The 22737-nt window shown below is 43.2% G+C and overlaps 2 protein-coding genes across 2 annotated transcripts in view; one reads left to right on the top strand and one right to left on the bottom strand.

Moving 5' to 3' along the window:
- Positions 1 to 2770: 2770 nt before the first annotated feature.
- On the top strand, positions 2771 to 5588 carry rasl11b (RAS-like, family 11, member B). The gene is made up of 3 exons (XM_080457460.1): positions 2771 to 3061; positions 3435 to 3568; positions 4412 to 5588. Exons 1-3 carry the CDS (start codon positions 2947 to 2949, stop codon positions 4916 to 4918), a joined length of 756 nt encoding a protein of 251 aa, XP_080313586.1. The 5' UTR covers positions 2771 to 2946; the 3' UTR covers positions 4919 to 5588.
- A 2682-nt stretch (positions 5589 to 8270) lies between these two features.
- LOC308081059 (sec1 family domain-containing protein 2-like) overlaps positions 8271 to 22737 on the bottom strand; it is a gene marked incomplete at its 5' end in the record, with an annotated part of 99129 nt that continues 84662 nt past the window's right edge. Inside the window, 2 exons of the mRNA XM_080457461.1 lie at positions 8271 to 9921; positions 14406 to 14525. Of these exons, the coding sequence (XP_080313587.1) occupies positions 9829 to 9921; positions 14406 to 14525 (213 nt within the window). The 3' untranslated portion in view covers positions 8271 to 9828. The remainder of the gene's footprint in view (positions 9922 to 14405; positions 14526 to 22737) is intronic.

Consider the following 22737-nt stretch of genomic DNA (forward strand, 5'->3'; position numbering starts at 1 on the left):
TCTGCAGCTGAATCCTAGGCATTAATTTCATATTTCAGCACAGTCTTCAGTCATCGGGGTTCTTATCAAAGATACATACCACACCATAATCACACGACTGCCTGCCAAAAATACCTCTGTAGGCAGACACATGAACACAGATGAAAGATGGGAGGTGGGGGGGGGGGGGCAGACAGGGGGAGATGATTTTGGGGTATGGGAGGAAGAGGAGGGTAGAGTAAATAAAACGTGGGCCACACAGCAGTGGAGGCACGTTCAATGAGAAAAATTGATTCAGTCTAGGCACGTGAGATAACCCCCCCCCCCCCCCCCCCCCCACACACACGCAGCATTCTCTTGTGTTAAGGATTGCTGTTATTATAATACCTGTTGCTTTTCACACAATATAGTGTTAAGCACTGATTCTCAACATATGCATATGCATTAAGGCCACAGACCCCCATTTGATAAATGTTTTTAATAATCTGTGGGACCCTTAGTGTTTATTACTTTGAGAGTGTACAAATGGAACCAAATGGATCACAGGTCCATTTGGACCCCTTGTGGTCCCTGGACCGGGTGTTGAGATACAGTTGTGTGTATAGGCTGTACTGAGTGGTGTGCATTGTAAACCAAAGCCCAGGTCACTCAGTACATTCAAGTGTGTTCATATTTAAAACACCTCATTCTGTTTCTCTGCTCAGAAAAGGGGGGGTGGGGGGGTAGGAGGGTTGCTAATGACCTGAGTGTTCACATTCATAATGTGAACATTAGCATGGGGTCTTGTGGGGTAGTGAGTGTGGGGGGGCTTGTATTTATTTGTACAGCATGAGTGGGCCATTAACCCCCCACCGGTGTGGAAGATCCACAGCACAGGGGCATGCCTGAGCACGCTCCCCCTGTTGTAAGCCCAGAGCTGGGGTAGCAACTGGCTACATCATCCACTGACTGTTACCGAAGGGGACATACTGTAGCCCACTGGTTCTCAACCTGTGACCCCAGGGGGGTCAACACATGATTTTTTTTTTTGGGTGACAGTGACAAGTGACAATTTAAGGACTTTTAAGACCTTTTTACTGCCAAAAATGAAAATAAGAAAAGAAAGAAAAGGAGAAAAAAAAGTGCATCAAAAGTAATAAACAAACTATACTATACTATACACAATATTCATCTGTGAAACTGAGTAAAACTAAATGTAATGCCTCAACTCCTACAATCCCAATTGCTTGACAGGGTCGGGGGTCCCCATCTGAAATATGATTGGGGGGGGGGTCCCCAGATGACAGTGACAAGTGACAATTTAAGGACTTTTAAGACCTTTTTACTGCCAAAAATGAAAAGAAGAAAAGAAAGAAAAGGAGAAAAAAAGTGCATCAAAAGTAATCAACAAACTATACTATACTATACACAATATTCATCTGTGAAACCGAGTAAAACTAAATGTAATGCCTCAACTCCTACAATCCCAATTGCTTGACAGGGTCGGGGGTCCCCATCTGAAATATGATTATTTTGGGGGGTCCCGGCCTGAAAAGGTTGAGAACCACTGCTGTAGCCTACACAGATTCAGCTGAGTATAACATAGCAGTTTTACTTTTATGTTTTTAATCTCTTTTGTTATTAGGAAAATGATAAAACATGATGCACACACAAACCAGCATGACTCAGACATGCAACCACACACACAGACTCCAGCATATACAGTAATAGGAACACAAATTATACATTTAGCAGACTACTGCATTGGACACTCACATGTCTTACCAAATGAGTAGACATATGTTTGATTCATGTAAGGTTTTCAATCTCATTTATAGATTTATTATATAATCAGTCATCAGTCATACAATTAGGAGGAACATAGGCTAAAGCTTAAACTTAACAGTCTCCTGTATTGAACACATGTCGAAAATTAACAGCTGCTTGATTTATATAAAGGCTTTCAATCTCATTTATATATTTATTATATAATCTGCATGCTTCAGTGCTGATGCCAGCAGCAAATAAAACCCTCTAAAGCAGGATTTGTAGTTGTCCTTTTCTTTAAGAAAGCATGTTTTTGTGTGAGTCAGCTCATAGGATCAGTAGTAGAAGCCACCTGTTGTAGTGCATGGTTGGTGCTACATGGTAGGCTTTTCACAATGTGCACATACACGTGCAGGGGGAGGGGGGGCTGCGGGGGTGGTGGGCTGCAGCCCAGCCAGCTGACGACTAGGGTTGCCATGTCCACTTATTATAAGCGACTTTGGGCTTGTTTTTCTGTAAAGTTGCTTGTAAATATTGGTAATCGCGGGTTGCGTTTTTTTTGGGGCTTGTTTCTAAAGTGTAGTTGCTTATTTTGGGGTTGTTTAAAAAACAGTGGTTCTTAAACATTTTCATGTCAAATTGATACATACAAGTAATATGTATTTGTCCATAGACCCCCCCCCCCCCCCCCCCACCCGAGAATATTTTGTGCGAGGGACCCCCCATAGCATAGGGCAGGCTACATGATTTGTGTTGTTAAAACGCTAAAAGAAATGTTCCAAAATTCCCTCTTTTTTCCCCCTCAAGATATATATATATATATTTTTTTGAAAATAGCAGATATACAAGCTCGTATAGGTTAGCTATTTTCAAATAGCCGTAGCCTAGCAGTCGCTTATTTTGGGCTTGTTTTCATAGGCCTGGTTGCTTGTTTCTCTCGCAGAACCTGGCAACTCTGACTACCGACCAATGAGACGGAGCCTCAGTGCTGCGGCTGTATAAAAGAGCTCAGCCTGCAGCAGGACCACATCAGAACAGCTGCCTGTGAACTGAACACACAATCCTATCCTTCTCACATTTGGATTCATACATACAGGAGAAATTACTTTTATTTCAAGGCGTCCTTTGAAACTTGGATCTTTGCCCGTCATCATCAAAGAGACTCTACATTGTTTTTTTCCCTTTCTAACGGAATTATATCCCCAGAACCAGGAGGAGAAAATGCGTCTGATCCAGAACATGTCGACCATCTCTGAGGCGTCCGCCACACCGGACTACCCGTTCAACAGGACCATTAAGATCACTGTGATCGGAGGCAGCGGGGTCGGAAAGACAGGTACATATTGAAACATGATGAAATAAAAGACCTTTCAGTGGAAAGTCATGTGTAGTCTTTGTAACCACGCCGATGATGGATAATCTCTAGCCTCGGATCAAGACTATCATCGTATTTAATCGAGTCTGACTTTTACTTTCGTATCTGATATGCAAATGTAAAAATCGAGGAAAGATATAAGTCTTGATCCAAGGCTACACCACGCTGATGTAGAACCTCATTTTATCAAATGGAGACAAAATATCGGGCTGCTATGGCTACACAGTATCCATAGTTACGGGTTTTATAGTTATAGCACAATTTAGTTTTCTTGTCAAATATGGTTATTTTATGAACGTGTTATTCTAACCTCACATTTTCTTCTTCCTTCCAGCTCTGGTTGTCCGATTCCTCACCAGACGCTTCATTGGAGATTACGAGAGAAATGCCGGAAACCTCTATTCCAGAGAAGTGCAAGTCGATGGAGAACAAGTGGCGTTACAAGTTCAAGACACCCCTGGTGTTGAGGTAAGAATCGATACAAGTCCAATATACTATATATAGCCTTGTAAGCTTGTAGATGGGCCAGAATGAAAATGAGTGAGTGTGTGTTGATGAACGGGTACAACAATGCTTATTAAAAAGTAGAATTGTTGACCCATTAAAACCTGAGGCCGATTCAAATGCCTTCTAAATCAATAGTTCTCACACTTTCAAGATTTTTCCCCAAAAAATGCTTTTGTGCTGAGAGCTTGTACATATGCTATTTTTGAATGGCCAACCCAACGCTAAAATCTAAAATGACAGCAATTGACGCTTTCCTTATAGTTTTAATGGGTTAAAAGGCTGTATAGTTAAGCTGTCACACAAGGAGATCCCATGGGTGGGGGGATTGGCTGTATAATTACTTAAAGAACCTATAGTAACCACTACTGACCATATAGTAGCTGGTAAGATGCCCACAAGTGGCTGTGAAGCCCCTCCAAGCTTTGCGTGGGCAGCGGTCCAAAGCCGCAGAGACTTTTTTCTCTCTCTCTCTCTCTCTCTGTGTGTTGCTGAAGCTTAGAGCATACACAGTAGTCGTTCAGTCTGGCTGTCTCGTTTCCCATTTCTGGAGTAATGGATGTCTGGATGTTAGGGGCCAGGGTAAGTGATACCCCCCATCCAGACTCTCTCTCCCACACCTCACTGCCCCTCGCTCACTCAACACTGGACCAGTAACTCTAGAGTTCATGTCTGCATTCCATCATCCATTAGGAAAGCACTGGTTGCATAATGTCAAAACGTCTTTAATTGGAGTGTCTGTCTACTGGAGTCTGTGTGAAATCAGTATTTTAACGATAAATCTTCCTCTGTGCCCCTCCCCCCCAGATGACAGACAACACGGTCAACCTCCCTGACCACGTGGCATGCTCCGTCCAGTGGGCCGACGCCGTGGTGCTGGTGTACTCCGTGACGGACCGCCGCAGCTTCGAGCTGATGGAGCAGCTCCACCGGCTGGTGGCTCGCGCAACCGCCGCCGGTGCGGCCACGCCCCCCATCATCGTGCTGGCCAACAAGGCCGACCTGCTGCACCTGCGGCGCGTGGACCCCCAGCAGGGGCCCGTGCTGGCGGAGACCCTGGGCTGCTCGTTCGTCGAGGTGTCCGCCAGCGAGGACTACGACCAGGTGCACGGGGCCTTCCACAGGCTGTGCTGCCAGCTGGCCAAGCAGCCCGCCGCCGTGCCGCCGGCGACATCCTCTCAGGGCCCCGCCGCGCCCCCGGAGAAGAGGCGCTCACCGCTCATCCCGAGACCCAAGTCGCCAAACATGCAGGACCTGAAGAGGCGCTTCAAGCAGGCGCTCTCCGCAAAGGTCCGGACTGTCACTTCTGTGTGAGGTTCCGCCCGGCTCGCGGCCACGCAACGAAAGGAAAATAAACGGGAGCAAAGTTTAAAGAGAGGGCAGAGACGACTCGATGTCTCTCCATTTCGTGTCTTCTTCCACTGAGGTGGAGGGGATGACCTCCGTGTGGACACGGACTCTGACCTGTCCACGCCGCTGGCAGAATATGTCGACAGTGACGGTGACTGCAGCGGTTGTGAGGCGTTGGCTTGTCCCTGTGGACAGACGCAGACCGGCGACTGTCCAAGGTTGAACACAGCCCGTGGCTTGATACGCTGCACAGACTGCAAAACACAAAGTGTGGGGGGAAAAAGAGAAAAGAAAAGCCAACTGTTCTTGGCAGAATCGGAAGCGGCTTTGAAGGACATTATTTTTAGCTGGTGCCTATTGTGACAGACTGGCTGGTTTTGTTCAGACAGCCCTTTGCATGGCAACATTTCAGACACTGATATTTTCTGACAGAATCACGCTTCTGTGCAACAGTCTAGTTCAGTTTGTCTTGTATCTGTAGTGTGCATTCTTGTGCAGCAGCCATCATCCTGTATGGTTAAGTGAAGAGTTGGATGGGGTGGCTGGGGACCTCCTAGCAGGGGGAAACTGGCTCCCTATGTAGCGTGTGGCAGTTTATTACTGATGCACTTTAAAAGAAAAAGAAAAAAGCCCAAGTGGCCTGCTGTTAATTTATTTGTTCATAATAAAAGAGTTTTAATTCCACAAAGTCTTTGGTGTTTTTCATGGTTTATTGTGAACTAGTTTTGCTTGGCACACACACACACACACACACACACACACACACACACACACACACACACACACACACACACACACACACACACACACACACACACACACACACACACACACACACACACACACACACACACACACACACACACACACACACACACAGGATTCTTCTATGGATGGATTGGATCCAGAGTGACATTTTTTCAACACTCTTAAGATCAAAACTAAACTCATACCACAAATGGGTCAAATTATGTTTTTGCAAGGTTCCTATGAATGCAGTTTCATCAGATTAAAATCTGCATTTAACCCATTAAAACCGGGAAAGCAGTCTTGATTTTTGCGTTGGATATAAAAAAATAGCAGATATACAAGCTCACATTGCGTCACTTCGTGTCACGCTGCGAGCTTGTACATCTGCTGTTTTTGAACAGTTGAGAAATCTTGAAAGTGTGAACTACCGATTTCTGTAGACTCGGCCTCAGGTCTTAATGAGTTAAAGCATATACTGTACATGAATGGTACCGAGGTATTTCCATGTATGAGGATGAAATGTACAGTCCGGTACATACAAACGTATGCAGTGTCGATCTGTTACAGGTCTGCGCAGGTGGTTGTACATGGCAAACATAAATTCAATTAAATGGTGACTGATGCTCTCTGAACATATTCAGATGAATAGACTGCTCAGTCGAACATCATATCCCCGGTTCTCACACACACACACACACACACACACATGTGCTGCCCTCCTGTTAATACATGGGTGCATATTGGGATCTTGTGTACACGAAAATCTGTCAATCAGTAATGGCCTATTCTGATTAAAACGAGAAATAAAGGTGGTCCATGGTTATGAAAAGAACCAAGACAAGCCAAACCTGTGATGAAATCAGCTAAAAGGTTAATTAGTTATAATTTGGACTAATGTGATGGTTGTCCCAGAAGATGGACTTCCAAGAGTTGAGTCTGCTCTCAGAAAAAAGAGAGCTCATTTCTGCCTCGCTAAGGAACATTCTGAGAACTGTTTGGCTCCCAGTAGACAAGAACATCCAATAATACTAAGAGAGCTGGTATATGTGTGTGTGTGTGTGTGTGTGTGTGTGTGTGTGTGTGTGTGTGTGTGTGTGTGTGTGTGTGTGTGTCTGCGTTCCATTGGCTCTGGTCTAGCAGAGATGGACAGGCATGTTTATTTACTGTTCCTAACTGAGTTGAACTTCATTATTGAATCCTGAACTGCCTGTTCTGAACTGTGGGCCAGGAAACCAGAGACTATGTTCACTACGCCAGTCAACTCTCTTTTATTACTCACATGTAGGCTACTCTCCCTCTCACTCACGTGGTTGAACTAAACAGAGTTACAGACAAACATGGAGAGAGACTGTGGTCTTCAGAGCACATTGAAGTTGTCTTGTCTTGGTTAAAATGTGTAGTTTTTCCACTAGCACAGTACTAGGGGCTGCAAATCTCTATCACCTTCCTAGCAATTATCGATTTATCAATTATATTGTTGATTAATGGAATAATCAAGAAGCCCTTTTTTTTACAAATCAATTTTATTAATGAATTATTGAAGAATATTAAAAATGAATCATTTTTTAGAATAGATTAAATCGATTAGTTTGATTAACTGTCGCACCGCTACAGGGTATAGCGTGCTTTAGCTGTGCTGTGCCATGCCAATCTGTTTCCATTGCATACTCACAGTGGAAGATTCCTGAGCAGACTTGAGCTGCCTTGGCCCTGCTTGAGACCAGAGCCAGTGGTGGAAAGTAACTAAGTACATTTACTCAAGTACAATACAATACAATCCTTGAGTAAAATTTGGAGGTACTTTTACTTTACTGGAGATATCCAGTCCTATTCTCCACTACATCTCAGAGGCAAATATTTTACTTTTTACTCCATTTTAAAACTTTAGTTACTTTTGATTATTATTACAAAACATACATTAACCACTTCAGCCCTATAAATACTTCGGCAATTTGATAATAGCCGATGAGCTTGTAGATCGGCTATATTCAAAAGATTTTTATGGATTTTTGACATTTGAAAACTTGTGAAATGGGACATTCTGCATATTGAGTACTTTTACTTTTGGTGCCAATACTTTTGTACTTTTACTCAAGTACATTTTGAATACGGAACTTCTACTTGTAACAGAGTATACCTACATTGCAGTATTGATACTTTTACCTAAGTAAAACATTTGAGTACTTTTTCCACCACTGACCAGGGCTCGCTCAAAGGTGTCACAGTGGAGATTTAAGATTATTGTCATACTAACTACAGTATGTGTTTAGGAATTTGTCAGATCTACAAGCTGTAGATCACCTATTTTTGGCAAAGATATTTGGTGTAGAGGGAAAAAAGGAAGGAGCCTAATATACACCCCAGGGGGACTAGGGTCAATGAAGTATATGATTTAAGTGGTTAAGACAGAACAAGAAAGAAAATGATAGCCGCAAGCAGCAACGGGAGGTTTCAAGCTTGCCATGCAATGGAAATTATTTGGGCTCAGAGAACAACAATTTATTTTATTTCATAAATGTAGTTATACAATTAAATGGTTTCCAGTTGATTACTGTAGTGTGCCATAATGAACATTCAGAAAATGTTGAATGGAGTTTTGTTTTTACTGACTGATGTATCAAAACAATTGATGTCTGTAGGGATTCGGTTAATATCACCACCATTACATTTTGGCCAGTTCAAACAAGGGGGTGTCTGAGCTCAACAATCCATAGCGATCGTCCAATCACAAGCGGAGTTCTAATCTAAAATGTCACAGGCCATGGCCGCTGGGAGAAACTAACCACATTTTGCATTATGTGTAATAAATGTCCCGAACCATTTTCAGGTGATTCACTCAATCCAATTATGATGAGATAGGATGTTTTGGCATTGGTGGCACTCCTTATGGGAGTAGGCTGTACTGTACTGCTTGTGAACACAGCCTTTAACATCTCTACAAAACCTTAATTCAAATGTATTAACTAAGTAACTAAGTACAACTGTAATGTATGTACAGAGTCTAATAACTGGTCCAATCTTTAGCTATCGATAGGAAGTTAATATGCGTGCAGTTTGTGAACGAAGCCACATAAATCAGAATGTGGTGTTCAGTGGCGAAGCCACACTATACACAAAAACAAACATCCAGCAGTGGTCGGAATGACCTATAAGAGATTAACTGAAAAAAAAACATTTCACTTCATTCACCTGCATAGATGTAACTTTCACAGGAAACGGAACTTGTTCGAATCGGCTTTGTTTGCATTCATGCATGTGCTTATGTATGTGTTCCTGTCCGTGACCTATGGATACACGGTTTGGAACATGTGTTCTGATTGCGGTCACCAACAGCATGGGACGCCACACGTTGTGTAGTGAGCTCATCCGACATACATACAGTAAAGAACTGGAGAGAGAGAGAGAGAGAGAGAGAGACACGAGAGCGAGAGAGGGAATCATAGCACGGGGCTTGGAGGTGGTTGACAACAGCTTTAGCAGCAGATGATGTGAGGTCGGCGTGTTAATTGACTCTGCTCTCAGTTAGGCTCTCGGGTGACACATGGCGACTAGGTGTGAATTTGCCCTCACAGAGAGTGTGTATTCTCCCATGTGAGCTCCCATGTGACGGATCATTAGCACGTAAGAGTAGAGGAAAAAACCCAACAACTCGCTGACACATATCTGACAGAGAATAAGAAAATAAATAAATAATTGACTTTTTCTTGTATAGAGTGTTTGGCTGACAATTCACTTTATTTCTTTATTTTATGCAAATTGCACACACAACGTTAGTTATGGGGGACACTTTGTTGGAAATAAACTATAATATTCTATTTACCATGAAAACATTAAAAATAGTTGTCTAACAGTATATTTACTCTGTGATTCAGGGGTTAAGGGAAAAGCAATTAAGACCCGTTCAATAAAAACAAACGCAGGACCCACAGCGGAATGTTTTGAAATCGCAAAGCGTAACCAATCGCAAAGCGGAAAACGTTCCCTCGGCTCCAAGATCCCCTACAGACTGAAAGGAACATCTCATTACACCCACAACACGCTCCCACGCATGCATAATAATACATGCATTGCAAAGTGGGTGTGTGTGCACACGTAAGCCTGTGCGGGTTCACGTCGTGCGGCATTCAGATGCCGATGTCTGGCTTGAGTCTCTGGGTGGTGAACAGGAGTTCAGGGATGTCTGTAGGCCTCAGGAGCCTGGTGGACAGAACCAGCACCTGGAACACAGCAAATAAGGCCTCGGTTAGCTCACACTCTGTTTATCTGCTTCCATAGATAGTAATAATAGTTTGATGAGGAACATACGCATCTGATCAACATAGCTAGATTACAGCTCAAGCTTTTTATTTATTTTTTATTAGTGACACCTGCTTATCACATTTTGTTTCTAGAGCCTGGAATGGAAGACAATCTCAGCTTTTCAAATAGGTTCATGTCCGGTCTCCTGTTAACACATTGGGTGCCAGAGGTTTATTAAAATATTATACTTTGAGTGCCAGGACTTTTTAAACATTTTGAACCTTTTTCAAGTAGTCACAAAAAAATTTCAGTGATCACCGTCCTCACGGTGATCCCCTCATTACACACATACAGGTCTCGTACAATCGGGGGAAAAAAAATTCAAACATTCGGAAATCCATTCCATAGTTGCAGCCAGTTGAAAATAGTTAAATTAACATTGTAAAAAAAAAAAGTGCACAGGAGCCGAGATACAGGTTTTTGAAGTCATAAGTTAACCAGGAGGTGGATTGGAGTCTAAATCTTGTAGGAGTGATATTTCCTGTTGCTGCGTATATATACGGTTTTGGCACTCAACGTTAGTATGCGCAAAACCGTATATATACGGTTTTGGCACCCAATGTGTTAAGATGTGAGGTAACAGGCCCAATGTTGTATTTTAAGTTGTATTTATGTAATCTGCCATGTACAGAAGCTTGAGTGTTTTTGTTTGATCATCGTTTGTGAATTGTCATGTCGGTTCACTGTCTATCTCAAATGAAATGTAAAAGTGTCCTGTAAGTCCATATGGGCTGGGCTTCCTTAGCCTGGTAAACCCTCCCTCCGGAAATCTAATTTCTATTTGATTCCAGGAGTGAGTCTGGCCTGATAGCCCATTGTGGGGGTTTCTAGTGGAATTACCAGCTAACCGAGCCTATCAGCGTCGTCGCACATCGTTCTGTGATTGACAGCGACAGTTGGCCAATCAGGTGGCGAGTTCGAGTGAGCCCAAAACACGAACGGCAGCCATCTTTTTCTGTCCGCTATAATCTCCGCGATTTTTTGACTTCAAAAAGCTCTCTAACTTCTATTTTGAGGCACGGAATTTACTTATAAGATATCGTTTGGATAGAATTTAGTTGTTTAACTTCATATATGTGGTCAATTAATCATGACAAAGCCTATTTAAAAATAAAAATTTAGAGAACCGGTAGGGGTGGCCAGTGACACCCATGTACCCGAATAAGGCAACCCATTTTGGGCTTGGCTGTCTCAAAAGTCCCGTTGACGTCACATTAGACTGGTGAACTGCTGATTGGCTGAAGGGGAAAAAATATCATTGGCTGAAGGGGTTGTCAGTCAACGGTATTACTTCCGCCCAACTCAGCCTGCAGCCAATATTGCAGAATGGGCGATCAGGCCAGACTCACTCCTGGAATCAAATAGAAATTAGATTTCCGGAGGGAGGGTTTACCAGGCTAGGGCTTCCTTGGAAGCATGACACTTTAATAAAGAAAAATCAATCAATCAATCATGTATAGGGTTAAAGTGATTAAACTGATTTTATTGTATTAACACATTTTGTCCCCCGTCCCCCCTTTGAGAACCCCTGCCCTAGCGAGCTAATCAGCCGATTTGACGAACGCAGCTTCTGAGTTGGCAAGCTGCGGTGGACAGAATAGGTTATCACCTGTTTCCAAATTATAATAGTACGTGTTATTAGGCTAGATAATGTTGGCTGGCTAGCTAGATAGGTACATAATGTAAACACACTAAACAGCCAATGGGATGACAGCATAGCCAAAGAACACCATGGGAGCTAGGTTTGTGAAATTTGCTTGTGCGAAGGGCATACACGGTAGAAAACTCCCATTTAGCACAACACATGTCAACACTGACTTTCTGCCACAAGCAGATTCTTTCCAATGGGGTGTTTGTGTACTTGTTGTAAATGCGGCGAGTGTGACAGTCTGCAGTGGGAAGTAAACATACGTAGGCCTAAACACCCAAGATATCATAGGTGAAAATCCGCTATAACATGCCTGCTGCTGCACCAGGCTGGCTAATACTGTCTGACTGCAGTTTGAATGAGAGCTACAGCTACAGTATGTACCCACGTTCCCCCATAGGGAAGCAATCTATTCCTCTATATTGCATACAATTGATCACAAACATCCAAGACAAAATAGACCAGAGCCTCCTGTGTTCCCCACTTCTAGTTACTGCCCGAATCCAGTTCAAAACACTGGTAGTGACCTACAAGGCAATCAAGTGCATGGCACCCCCTTTACCTTAACACGGGACCTCTGTTTCTTCTTTCCCTAAAACACCATGGCCAACACTCTATTTTCTCTCCTGGCTCCCAAGCAACACACCCACACACACATCATAAACTGCACACTCACTCCCGATGTACCACCGCAGTCTAAAAACTCACCAGACTCCACCTCAATCCCTCGCACTCCTTGTTTCCTTGTATCACTTCTTGTTGACTATTTTGATAGTCTATTCTATGCAGATGTATGTTGGTACTTGTTCACATGCTGTGTATCATTTAGATAATACACATACAGGCCTACTGTTTGCCTTACAGAAGACCCGACAGTAGAGGTAGACAGATGCTACTGTAGGTTTGATGTTTACCTGGCATTACAATTATAGCACTTAATGTCTTTGCACTCTATTTAATTGACTATTTACCCCGTTGTTGATATGTTATTAGCTTTGTACGTTGCTCTGGATAAGAGTGTCTGCTAGAACAGTGGGTCTCAACCTGGGGGTCCCCACATGATTGGGGGGGGGGTCCCCAGACGACAGTAAAGTGTCAATGTGAGGACCTTTAAGACCTTTTTAATACCGAAAAGAAGAAGCTTGTAGATCTGCTATTTTCAATTTTTTTAGCTGTGGAACCAACTCAAACTAAATGTAATGCATCAACTCCTACAAGTCCAAGTGCTTGTCGGGGCGGGGGGTCCCCAGTTCAAATATGATTAATTTTTTTTGGGGGGGGGGGGGTCCCCAGTTCGAATATGATTATTTTGGGGGGGGGGGGGGGGTACCCAGTTCAAATATGATTATCTAGGTGGTTGCGGCCTGAAAAGGTTGAGAAACACTGGCTAAAAGCCTAAATTATAAAATCCAACTTGTGTCTCTACGAAAAATAGTGAAAACCTCTGCTCTGTGACCAGCAGCTCCATGGGTCACAGGCACGCACGCACAAAATCCAATTATACTTGTGTGCTGACTCTGCTGAGGTCAGGGTGTGTGTGTGTGTGTGTGTGTGTGTGTGTGTGTGTGTGTTTGCCTGGGCAGTTAATTATACAGCCCTCTCTCTTTCTTGTGCATTTCTGATTACAGATGGCAAGCTTTGATCCCAGCCAAGTCTTTCATTCTCTCTAGCCTCAATCTCCATGTCTTTTATTAACACAACAGATTATACAGTTCTCTCTTTTGTGCGCGCACACACACACACACACACACACACACACACACACACACACACACACACACACACACACACACACACACACACACACACACACACACACACACACACACACACACACACACACACACACACACACACACACACAGTTTGCATGAGACTGTATAAACACAGGCAGGCAGACAGTCACAGCATCATTTGCATGTATAATTATACTGTGAATGTGCATTAATCAGAGGATAAGCTCACCCGTCAGTAAACACAGCTGTGTAACTGCTACCATCTTGATCTCCTTTACTGTGGCAAATGAGTTGCTCTATAATAGGATTTAATTCATACTATATACTGTAGTGTTTCTCAAACTTTTTAATTTGAAGGACCCTCATAACTCTGAGACTGTACAAATGGACCTGTAAGGGTCTTCGTGGTAAGTCAGTCTAATACTGTTGGCCACTGAGCAGCTCCGCTGCAGCAGTTTGGGGGTTCAGTGCCTTGCTCAAGGGCACTTTGGCTGTGTTGGGGAGGGGTAAGTGGTGGTCATTCACATCTGTGCTCCTGTTGAGCGTGTCAGACTTTGATTGATTGATTGGTTGATTGATTAATTCAGTGGTTGAGCCACATTTGATGAGATTTTAGACTCTCAGACCCCAAACTATTATTGTGTTATCGTTGGATACGATTTTGTCCACAATTCCATGCTGTATTGATGTGGTGCCATAGAGGACTAACAGGCCAACGTTGGATCAAAATAACAATTATTTTACATTCTCTAATTGTGTAGACTTCTAGTAAATTAAGTCATGCAGATGTTTAACAATAATTGAACTCTTGAGAGCGTAAAATGAAACCGGTTTCATGAAGGTTTCATTTTACGCTCTCGAGAGTTAAAGATAAGGGTCCATTTGGTTACCAACCCATCATTTAGCTGGGGACTACCTGGAACCCCCTCAAGGACCACTGGTGGTCCCCGGACCACTGGTTGAGAACCACTGGGTTAATCGATGAATTGATTTCTTGGTGATGTATGCAATCACTCACCTCGGTCCCTGGTTTGTGGGTGGAAACAATCTCTTTGACCATTCGCAGCTCCGAGGGCGTGACTCCGCCCACCAGGAAGAGGAAGAGCACGGGGTGGTCACTGGGGTGTGGTCGGCTCACCTGAAGGGAAGATGGAGCGTTACCAGTGGTATTCCATATTCTATGAATAAGATGATGCTCCAGAGCAAAGGTCAATGGAAGAGAATGCACACCAAACATACCACGACCAAAACAGCAAGGCACTTCCTCATTTATGACAACCTCGGTAAAAGGTGCTTTAGATATATGCAGAATGCCAAAAAAAACACCAGGATTTTCATGGTTAAGCTTCAAAAGCATATGAACCACACAAAAAACATGATTTTTTTGGTACCTTTTGTCATGGCAATATGAACTTGTAAGATATCCAGATGGCGAAGGACCACACTATGTCAGTATTCAAAGGACCATACTGCACCACATTATGTCAGTATTCAAAGGACCATACTGCACCACATTATGTCAGTATTCAAAGGACCATACTGCACCACATTATGTCAGTATTCAAAGGACCATACTGCACCACATTATCTCAGTATTCAAAGGACCATACTGCACCACATTATGTCAGTATTCAAAGGACCATACTGCACCAGTGACAGTGCAAGTTTAGCCCTCTGACAATGACTCACAGTATACTTGACATCACCGCCATCCATTTTCAAGTATTTATTAAAATAACTTCCGGAAGGGAAGCCATTGGATTCCATTTATTTCAGCATGATGCAGAAATCAAGCAGGAGGAAGCAGGAGTGGGAGTCAGTCGGGGCCACATGTATCCATCGCTACATCTGGGAGCCGGGAGACGACCTCAAAGGAGAAGATCTACCACACTGTCAGTGGACCCTGCTGAACCGCCTACGCACTGTGGTGGACTCAAGTCACCTGTGAAGAAGTGACGCTTGGCAGGCAGCGCAGCATGGGAGCGCGGGGAGCTTGAGCAGACTACTGAACACAAATTACCACCTGCCCCCCTGCATAGACCACCTCCGGAGGCCGGCCTCTTTGATGTGGGACCTGAGACGAGGACATGGCTACACAACACTAAGATGGACATGATACATGATACATGAGAGAAGAAGAATGGAAATCAACTTGCAGAGACTTGAAACTAGCTTGAGATAGGTAATGCAACACAATGCCATTTCTGTTGCTGCTATTTGTTTTGTCAAAGTTATAATATCATTGGGGCTTAATAAATGCAGTTTAAAACTGATTTGTCCAGCCGAATTTTTTTAAAATATAGATTTACAAATTAAATAAAATAATATATACATGATTTCTTATTAATGGCAATGGAAATATCCGCCAGAGAAGCAGTACATTTCAAGGTGGGTTTATCACCTGAAAGTCTGTGTTAAAAACATAGTGAGATATGGTAATGATCATGCAATCTACTCTCTACATCATTTAGAAGACACTCTTTATCCAGTGACATACAGTAAGAATGGTAAATACATACATCAAATGCAGAGAGACAGTGTAGTGCCTCAGTAATCTAGGATCATAGGTAAACCAAGAACCTAGCATCAGACTAAAACATACAAATGGAATAATCCAATCATGTCCAATCACTCTCACAGATGACTCTGTGAGAGTATAAAGAGGAGTTGGACATCAGTAGTGGAAATGTGTGGTAACTTCAGGAGATGACCCCTCTCCAATGCAGGACATTTTTGTATATAATATAATGTATATGTATATAAGCGTATAAAATTCATTAAGTCAATAAAGTTCTGTGGCGCGAGTTTTTTCGCGCCACGGAGAAACAATGGAGTCTACGTCCTCAAGCGATGATGAGCTGGTCATGGTTTTATTGAATAATAAAAATACAAACAATAGAAGTATTTGGGTACACCCAATATTGATAGAACAGAAATGGGTGAGTTCCACACTACTATCCAGGTGCTCAAATTGTACCACAGCCGTTTAAGGCAATAGAATGTCCGACGGACGATTTGAAGGACTGCTCCAACAGCTGGGTCCACGTTTGCAGAAGGAGAGGAGTAATTTCCGAGAGCCGATTGATCCGGAGCAGCGGCAAGCCACATGTCTGGTCTGAGATTAATATAATAGGCTATATTCTATTTGAGGAATGAGACCAAGTCCCAAGTCCCATTTTCTTCCGGGCCTCCAGTTATGTATTATATATTCCAAGTTTTTCACATTTTGTCAAAAGTTTTTGAAAATATCCGATCTACAAGCTCACAACGTGTCGCATCGCAACGCGTTGTGAGCTTGTAGATTGGATATTTCCAATCAATTTTTTCATAGTGTTCCAGGGACCCCCTGGAACACTCCTAAGGACCCTTGGGGGTCCCCGGACCCCACTTTGAGAACCAATGGGCTACATAGTCTCCAGTGCGCATCTGGCTCACTCATCTTCAACAGGAGTTGGATCGGATGAACAAGCCTATTTAATAAATAAATACATAAATACATGGATTTATAGGTGTGTAGCAGTCGCCAGCGAATGTCCGCAAAATTCGACTGCGGTGTGAAAAAAAAAAGAGCCCAATTTTCGCTCCGCGAAACATCGTCGTTGATGTGAAAGCTTGCATTGACTTAGTAAGGTTTTCAAAAAAATAAACGAATTATTCGCATGAAAAAAAAAAAATAGATTTACAAATAAAATAAAATAATATATACATGATTTCTTATTAATGGCAATGGAAATATCCACCAGAGAAGCAGGTGGGTTTGAGAGGAGTAATTTCCGAGAGCCGATTGATCCGGAGCAGCGGCTAGCCACATGTCTGGTCTGAGGTAAGATTAATATAATAGGCTATATTCTATTTGAGGAATGAGACCAGGTCCCATTTTCTTCCGGGCCTCCATTTATAGAATATAATTATTATATATATATATATAAGTTTTTCACATTTTGTCAAAAGATTTTGAAAATATCCGATCTACAAGCTCACAACGCGTCGCAACACGACGCGTTGTGAGCTTGTAGATTGGATATTTTCAAATAGCTGATGTAGGTAGGGTTAAAGTGGTTAAACAGATTTCTTATGCTATATTTGGACCCTTGGGGGTCCCCGTACCCCACTTTGAGAAGGTGGAACAAATTGACTGGATTTTGGTAAATGGACTGCATTTTATATAGCACTCTTCTCCAAAGCGCTTTACAATGTACTTCACATTCACCCATTCACACACCGATGGCGGAGGTAACCATGCAAGGCACCAACCTGCTCATCGGGAACAATTAGGGGCTCAGTGTCTTGCTATAGGACATTTCAACACGTAGCCAGGATGGTGCCGGGAATCGAACCTGGAATCATTGGATTCCAAGGCGGCTGCTCTACCTACTGAGCCACTGTCGCCCCGAAAAAAAACTCCAACTCACCCACAGCATCACCTCAAATACACTCACAGAGAGTCATGTGAAGGATGCTCAGTTAACCACTTAACCCATTCAATCCGGGAACGCATCGGTGTCATTTTAAGATTTCTTTGGCTATTCAAAAATGGCAGATATACAAGCTCATAGCGTGGCACTTGAGCTTGTAGATCTACTATTTTTAGAAAAATCGGGAAGATTTGTGCAAATCTTTGAATATATCTTTTTTAAATCAAACATTTGTAAAATATTTTGTTCCAGGGACCCCCAGAAGCAAAGATTTGAGTAAAAATATATATTCAAAGATTTGCACAAATTTTCTAAAATAGCAGATCTACAAGCTCATAGCGTGGCACTCGGTGCTGCACTATGAGCTTGTATATCTGCAATTTTTTAATAGCCAAAGAAATCTAAAGTGACGACGATGCGGTCCCGGATTGAATGTGTTTAACCCTTTAGGGGCCATGTCCACAGTATGTGTTTTTTGACCTGCCATGCACTTCGATGGTGAAGATGTGCTAGAGCACTCTCATTCCCAGCACTGTGCCTCGTGTTTCGGTGCTCTCGTGTCCAGCATTTGTTTTGGCAGAGCGCCCTGTGTGCTTGAAGCAGAAAAAAGTTTCAACTTTTGGAGAGGATCGAGCGCCACTCAGCAATGTCACGTTTTATTCTCCTGGCATTGTCTGAGACACCTAGGGGGACCCCAGTCAACAAAGTATATGGGGCTGCATCCTCAGAAAAAAAATTTGAGCAGAGGAGCGCTTTGGATATCATGTCCAGAGAGCGCTTCTTACTAAGCGCACGGAACATTTATTGACTCCCGCCACGTTCAAACCTATCGACGGTTGCTCTGCTCGAACGATCGATCGTGTTGTGTCTCATGGTTGTGGTAAGGATTCAAAGTCAGGTCGTCAATGACCTGGGTACAACCCCCCCCCCCCCCATACCAAATCTTTTCGCTGAAAACAACCTTGAGCTTGTAGTTTTCGCTGCATGTTCGCCTATTATTATGACATGCCCAGAATAGGGACGCTAGGGTTCCTGCGGTTACAGAGCTCCAAAGGACGTCAGAACCCGCATCTGAATCCTTGTGATTTGTTACAGTGACATGAGCCAGTGCTGTCAAGGAGGGCTATACTTCATGTGGGCTCCGTTCTATTATTGTCTGTTTGCGTTGTCTCTGTGTGGGAGTCAGGGCTCTGCTGGAGGCCTGTGGTGGGCGGCGGTGCTGGACAAAGTACTCAACCCCACCACTTGAGTCAAAGTATAGATACTCCCGGTCAAATAAAGTACACGCTTAAAAAACGAAACAAAACTAAAAAGTATATGCTTAAAAAAAAAATACTAATTACAATGCACATTTTCTTTTTAATATCAATGCATTACTTGTATTAAAATTTGGGAATTTCCCCCCGAAATGCAAAGACTTTTCTGAAATTTCAATAAAATATCAATAATAGTTGCATTACGACGCGATGTGAGCTTGTAGATCTGCTATTTTCCACTATATTTGAAATAGCAAATTCATAATGTACGTTTGTCCCTTCCTAGAAATGTAGTGGAGTGGAAAAGTACAGATACTCAAAATGTTTTACTCAAGTACAGTAGGCTACTCAAGTAAATGAGTCAGAGCTCTGCTGGAGGTCTTTGACAGCGGGCTCCCCTGGCCTCGGCGCAGTGAAGAGAACCTGACTTGGCCCCGGTCATAACCAACACGTGGAGGCAGACATGTGCGCGCACACGAGGGCAGAAACACACAGGCTCGTGCACCAATACACAGGATCTTGCACCAACACACACAGACCAGCGACGGCTCCAGAGAATTGTGACTGGGGGGGGGGGGGGGCAGGCTTTTTCAGAGCAGCGGCTAATGAATTTTGGCAACAAACAATAATGAATAATACTAATATGACAAACGAGATTCAATGATCCTAGTTTAATACATAAATGCTTTTTAAAAAAATGCTTATTTCATAATATATCGTTTATATTTGTCTTCTCTCAGTTTTAACCTGTGCCCCCCCCCTCTTTTTGTGATGTGTTTTTAACTAACCTTGCCTGTATGAGCTATGGGATATCTGAATTTCCCCTCTGGGATTAATAAAGTATCTATCTATCTATCTATCTATAAATAAAAAGTATGATTTTATAGTATGGTTTATTGGTCAATTGTCAATTGTCTTTCACATATTTATATATATTTTATTTATTTATTCCATAAATATGTTTCCATAACAATTGGGTTTGTGGGGAGGGGGGCTTAGGGGGGGGGAGAAGCCTTCACCAGGGGGTGAAGGCTAGCCCCCCTAGCCGCCCCCCCCTGGAGTTGTCACTGATGGACACATACACACTCAGAAAGGCACAAACACGCCTGCACGAGCGAACACATGCCTGCGTGGGCACACTCGCGCGGGCACCGTTGCAACAAACGTTTTACGCGACGGCCTCTAAATAATACATTTAAACGATGAGTCAGTCAGCACGGGTGTGTGTGTGTTACGATGTTACGATGTGCCTGCTGTGTTCGATTGGCTGCTGGGATTGTAATGGCTGTACGGAGCGCACGCTATTGGCTGCGGGCAGCGGCGGTCTGGCCACATCTGTAGGCCTGTGAATGCCAAGCAAGCAATCAGAGCCGCGGGGGGGAGGAGGAACCCCGGCAAGAGCATGGTCATACACGTGTTACGATACACACTGCATGAGCAGCCGCTGTGTGGCCCGGTTACACTCAACATGTGTTCTGCTGTGTGTGAGGGAGACAGTGCAAGTGCCTCTTTTGCCTTCTGAGACAGTGTTCAAATGACAGGTGGATGCTGTGAATGCACGTATGTATGAGCAGAGAGTGTGTATCAATCACGTTATTAAACACTTAACCCATTAAGACCTGAGGCCCGATTCTTTAATGCCTTCTAAACCAGTTCTTTCAAGATTTTTCAAAAATGTTCAAAAATAGAAGATGTCACTGTGAGCTTGTATATCTGCTATTTTTGAATATCCAACGCTAAAATCTAAAATGACACAGATGCTTTCCCTGTTTTCATGGGTTAAGCGATATATAGTTTGTTGTACGTCAATAAGCGGAGCCAAGGACACTGAGAAGAGGAGCACTCATGGTGTGTCTGTACCAACTGTTGTTTTTAAATGTGCTCTATAAATAAAGTGGATTGGATTGGATTGGATTGGATTGGATACCATAGAAATGCATGGTAGAAAATCTCAGGCAGTTCTTCAAGTACAAAATAAACAGCTGGCTGAATAGCAGCTGGACCTAACCATCAATTACTTGAGTTGTAAACAGATTCCATTTACAGTAGCCATTTTGTTCTTTGTTATTTTAATTAATCTTTCTGTATGCAGTCGTCACAGGCCCAGAGGACGCAGTTCTAGACAGACTTGAGACTTGTACTTAAATCTTGTACTTGAGGTCACATGTTGCTGTGTGTGTTTCAGTCTAAACAGCGGGACTTCACGTCAGAGCACATTTTCTGAAAATCCATGTATTCAGTGACGCAGCACACTGATAAAGGCAGGGGGGAAAAAAAGCTAAATAAAATGTCCATTGCATCTACAGTACGCGGTACCTTTACTACACCTCGTTTCACTTTCTGCATAGTACGACACATTGTTCAAGTGGTAAACATTTACTCACATTGGCTTTTCTTGGCTTTTAAAAGCAGTGGTGGACGAAGTACTCACATTTTGTAAAAGTACAAAATGTACCACATTGTAGAAATACACTGTTACAAATAAAAGTCTGGTACTCAGAATTTACTTGAGTAAAATATACTTAAGTAGTGAGTAAAGTAAAGTAAAATGTCCCATTTCGCAAGTTTCCAAATGTATAAAAACTAGAGGTTCGGGCGGCTGCGCTGCCCTCCCATCTAGCCGCTGCGCGGGGCTCCCGTCTAGTAGCCTGGCCCGCACATCAGAGACAGAGACAGCATAGCGTGTCGACGTTCATGTCAACACGGGTGTTTATGTCGACACGCAAATCGAAAGCGAAACCGGCTCCCCCTGGAAACCCTGTAGCTCCACCCACACAGGCACAGGCAAGCCTGTAGCTCGCGAAACCTAACTTGTTGGAGACCCAGACACGCAAACAGCTTGGAGACGCAGACAGACAGCCACGCATGCGCGCGACTCTCTATTGTATATTAGGATGCTTTGAAAATAGCAGATCTACAAGCTCACAACGCATTGCAAATTTTTGAAATAGCCAAAGTATTATATAGGGCTGAAATGGTTAATGCATGTCTGTAAATCAAAATCTACAAAGTAACTAGTAACTTTCACATAATTGTAGTGGAGTAAAAATACAATATTTGCCTCTGAGATGTAGGGGAGTAGAAGTACGTACGAGTAAACTCTGTCTGTGAGTCTATCGTCTGTAGTTTAAAATTAATAATTGTGAAGTATGAAACAAGTTCATTTTAAACTGTGTGAACTGGTCATTAGCTAGCTCTTGTGGAGTGAAAAGAACTGCTGTCTGATTCATGGGTGTAACACAAGAGTGAGAGGGGGGGTTGGGGGGGGGGGGGTTAGTGAGGTAGTAAGAACACGATGTGAAGCTGTCTGAAGAGAGGAAAATATTATTTGATCTCCAACAGGACGAGGACGGCGACAGACACCTCAAAAGGATAACAGACCACTCATTCCCTGTGTGTGTGTGTGTGTGTGTGTGTGTGTGTGTGTGCGTGCGCGCTAAAAGCAAGCCGCTGGCCGACACCTGCCTTTGTGTCAGACATAATACTGAAGCTTTGGCAGCACTAATGAGAGTTTTTCTGAGGCACATGCTGGAGTGAAGGAGCCGTGGAGTCTGTTCATGTGTACCTCTGTCCAAACAAGGACTCTCAGTACCTGCACATAATGCTGCACAGGGACACCGAGTGCCAACGCCAAGTACTCCACTCTAAAGCCTGATTATAAACTTGTTATAAATTATTT

The sequence above is a fragment of the Gymnoscopelus braueri genome (assembly GCF_963280865.1).
Source record: "Gymnoscopelus braueri genome assembly, contig: SCAFFOLD_124, whole genome shotgun sequence".
NCBI lineage: Eukaryota > Metazoa > Chordata > Actinopteri > Myctophiformes > Myctophidae > Gymnoscopelus > Gymnoscopelus braueri.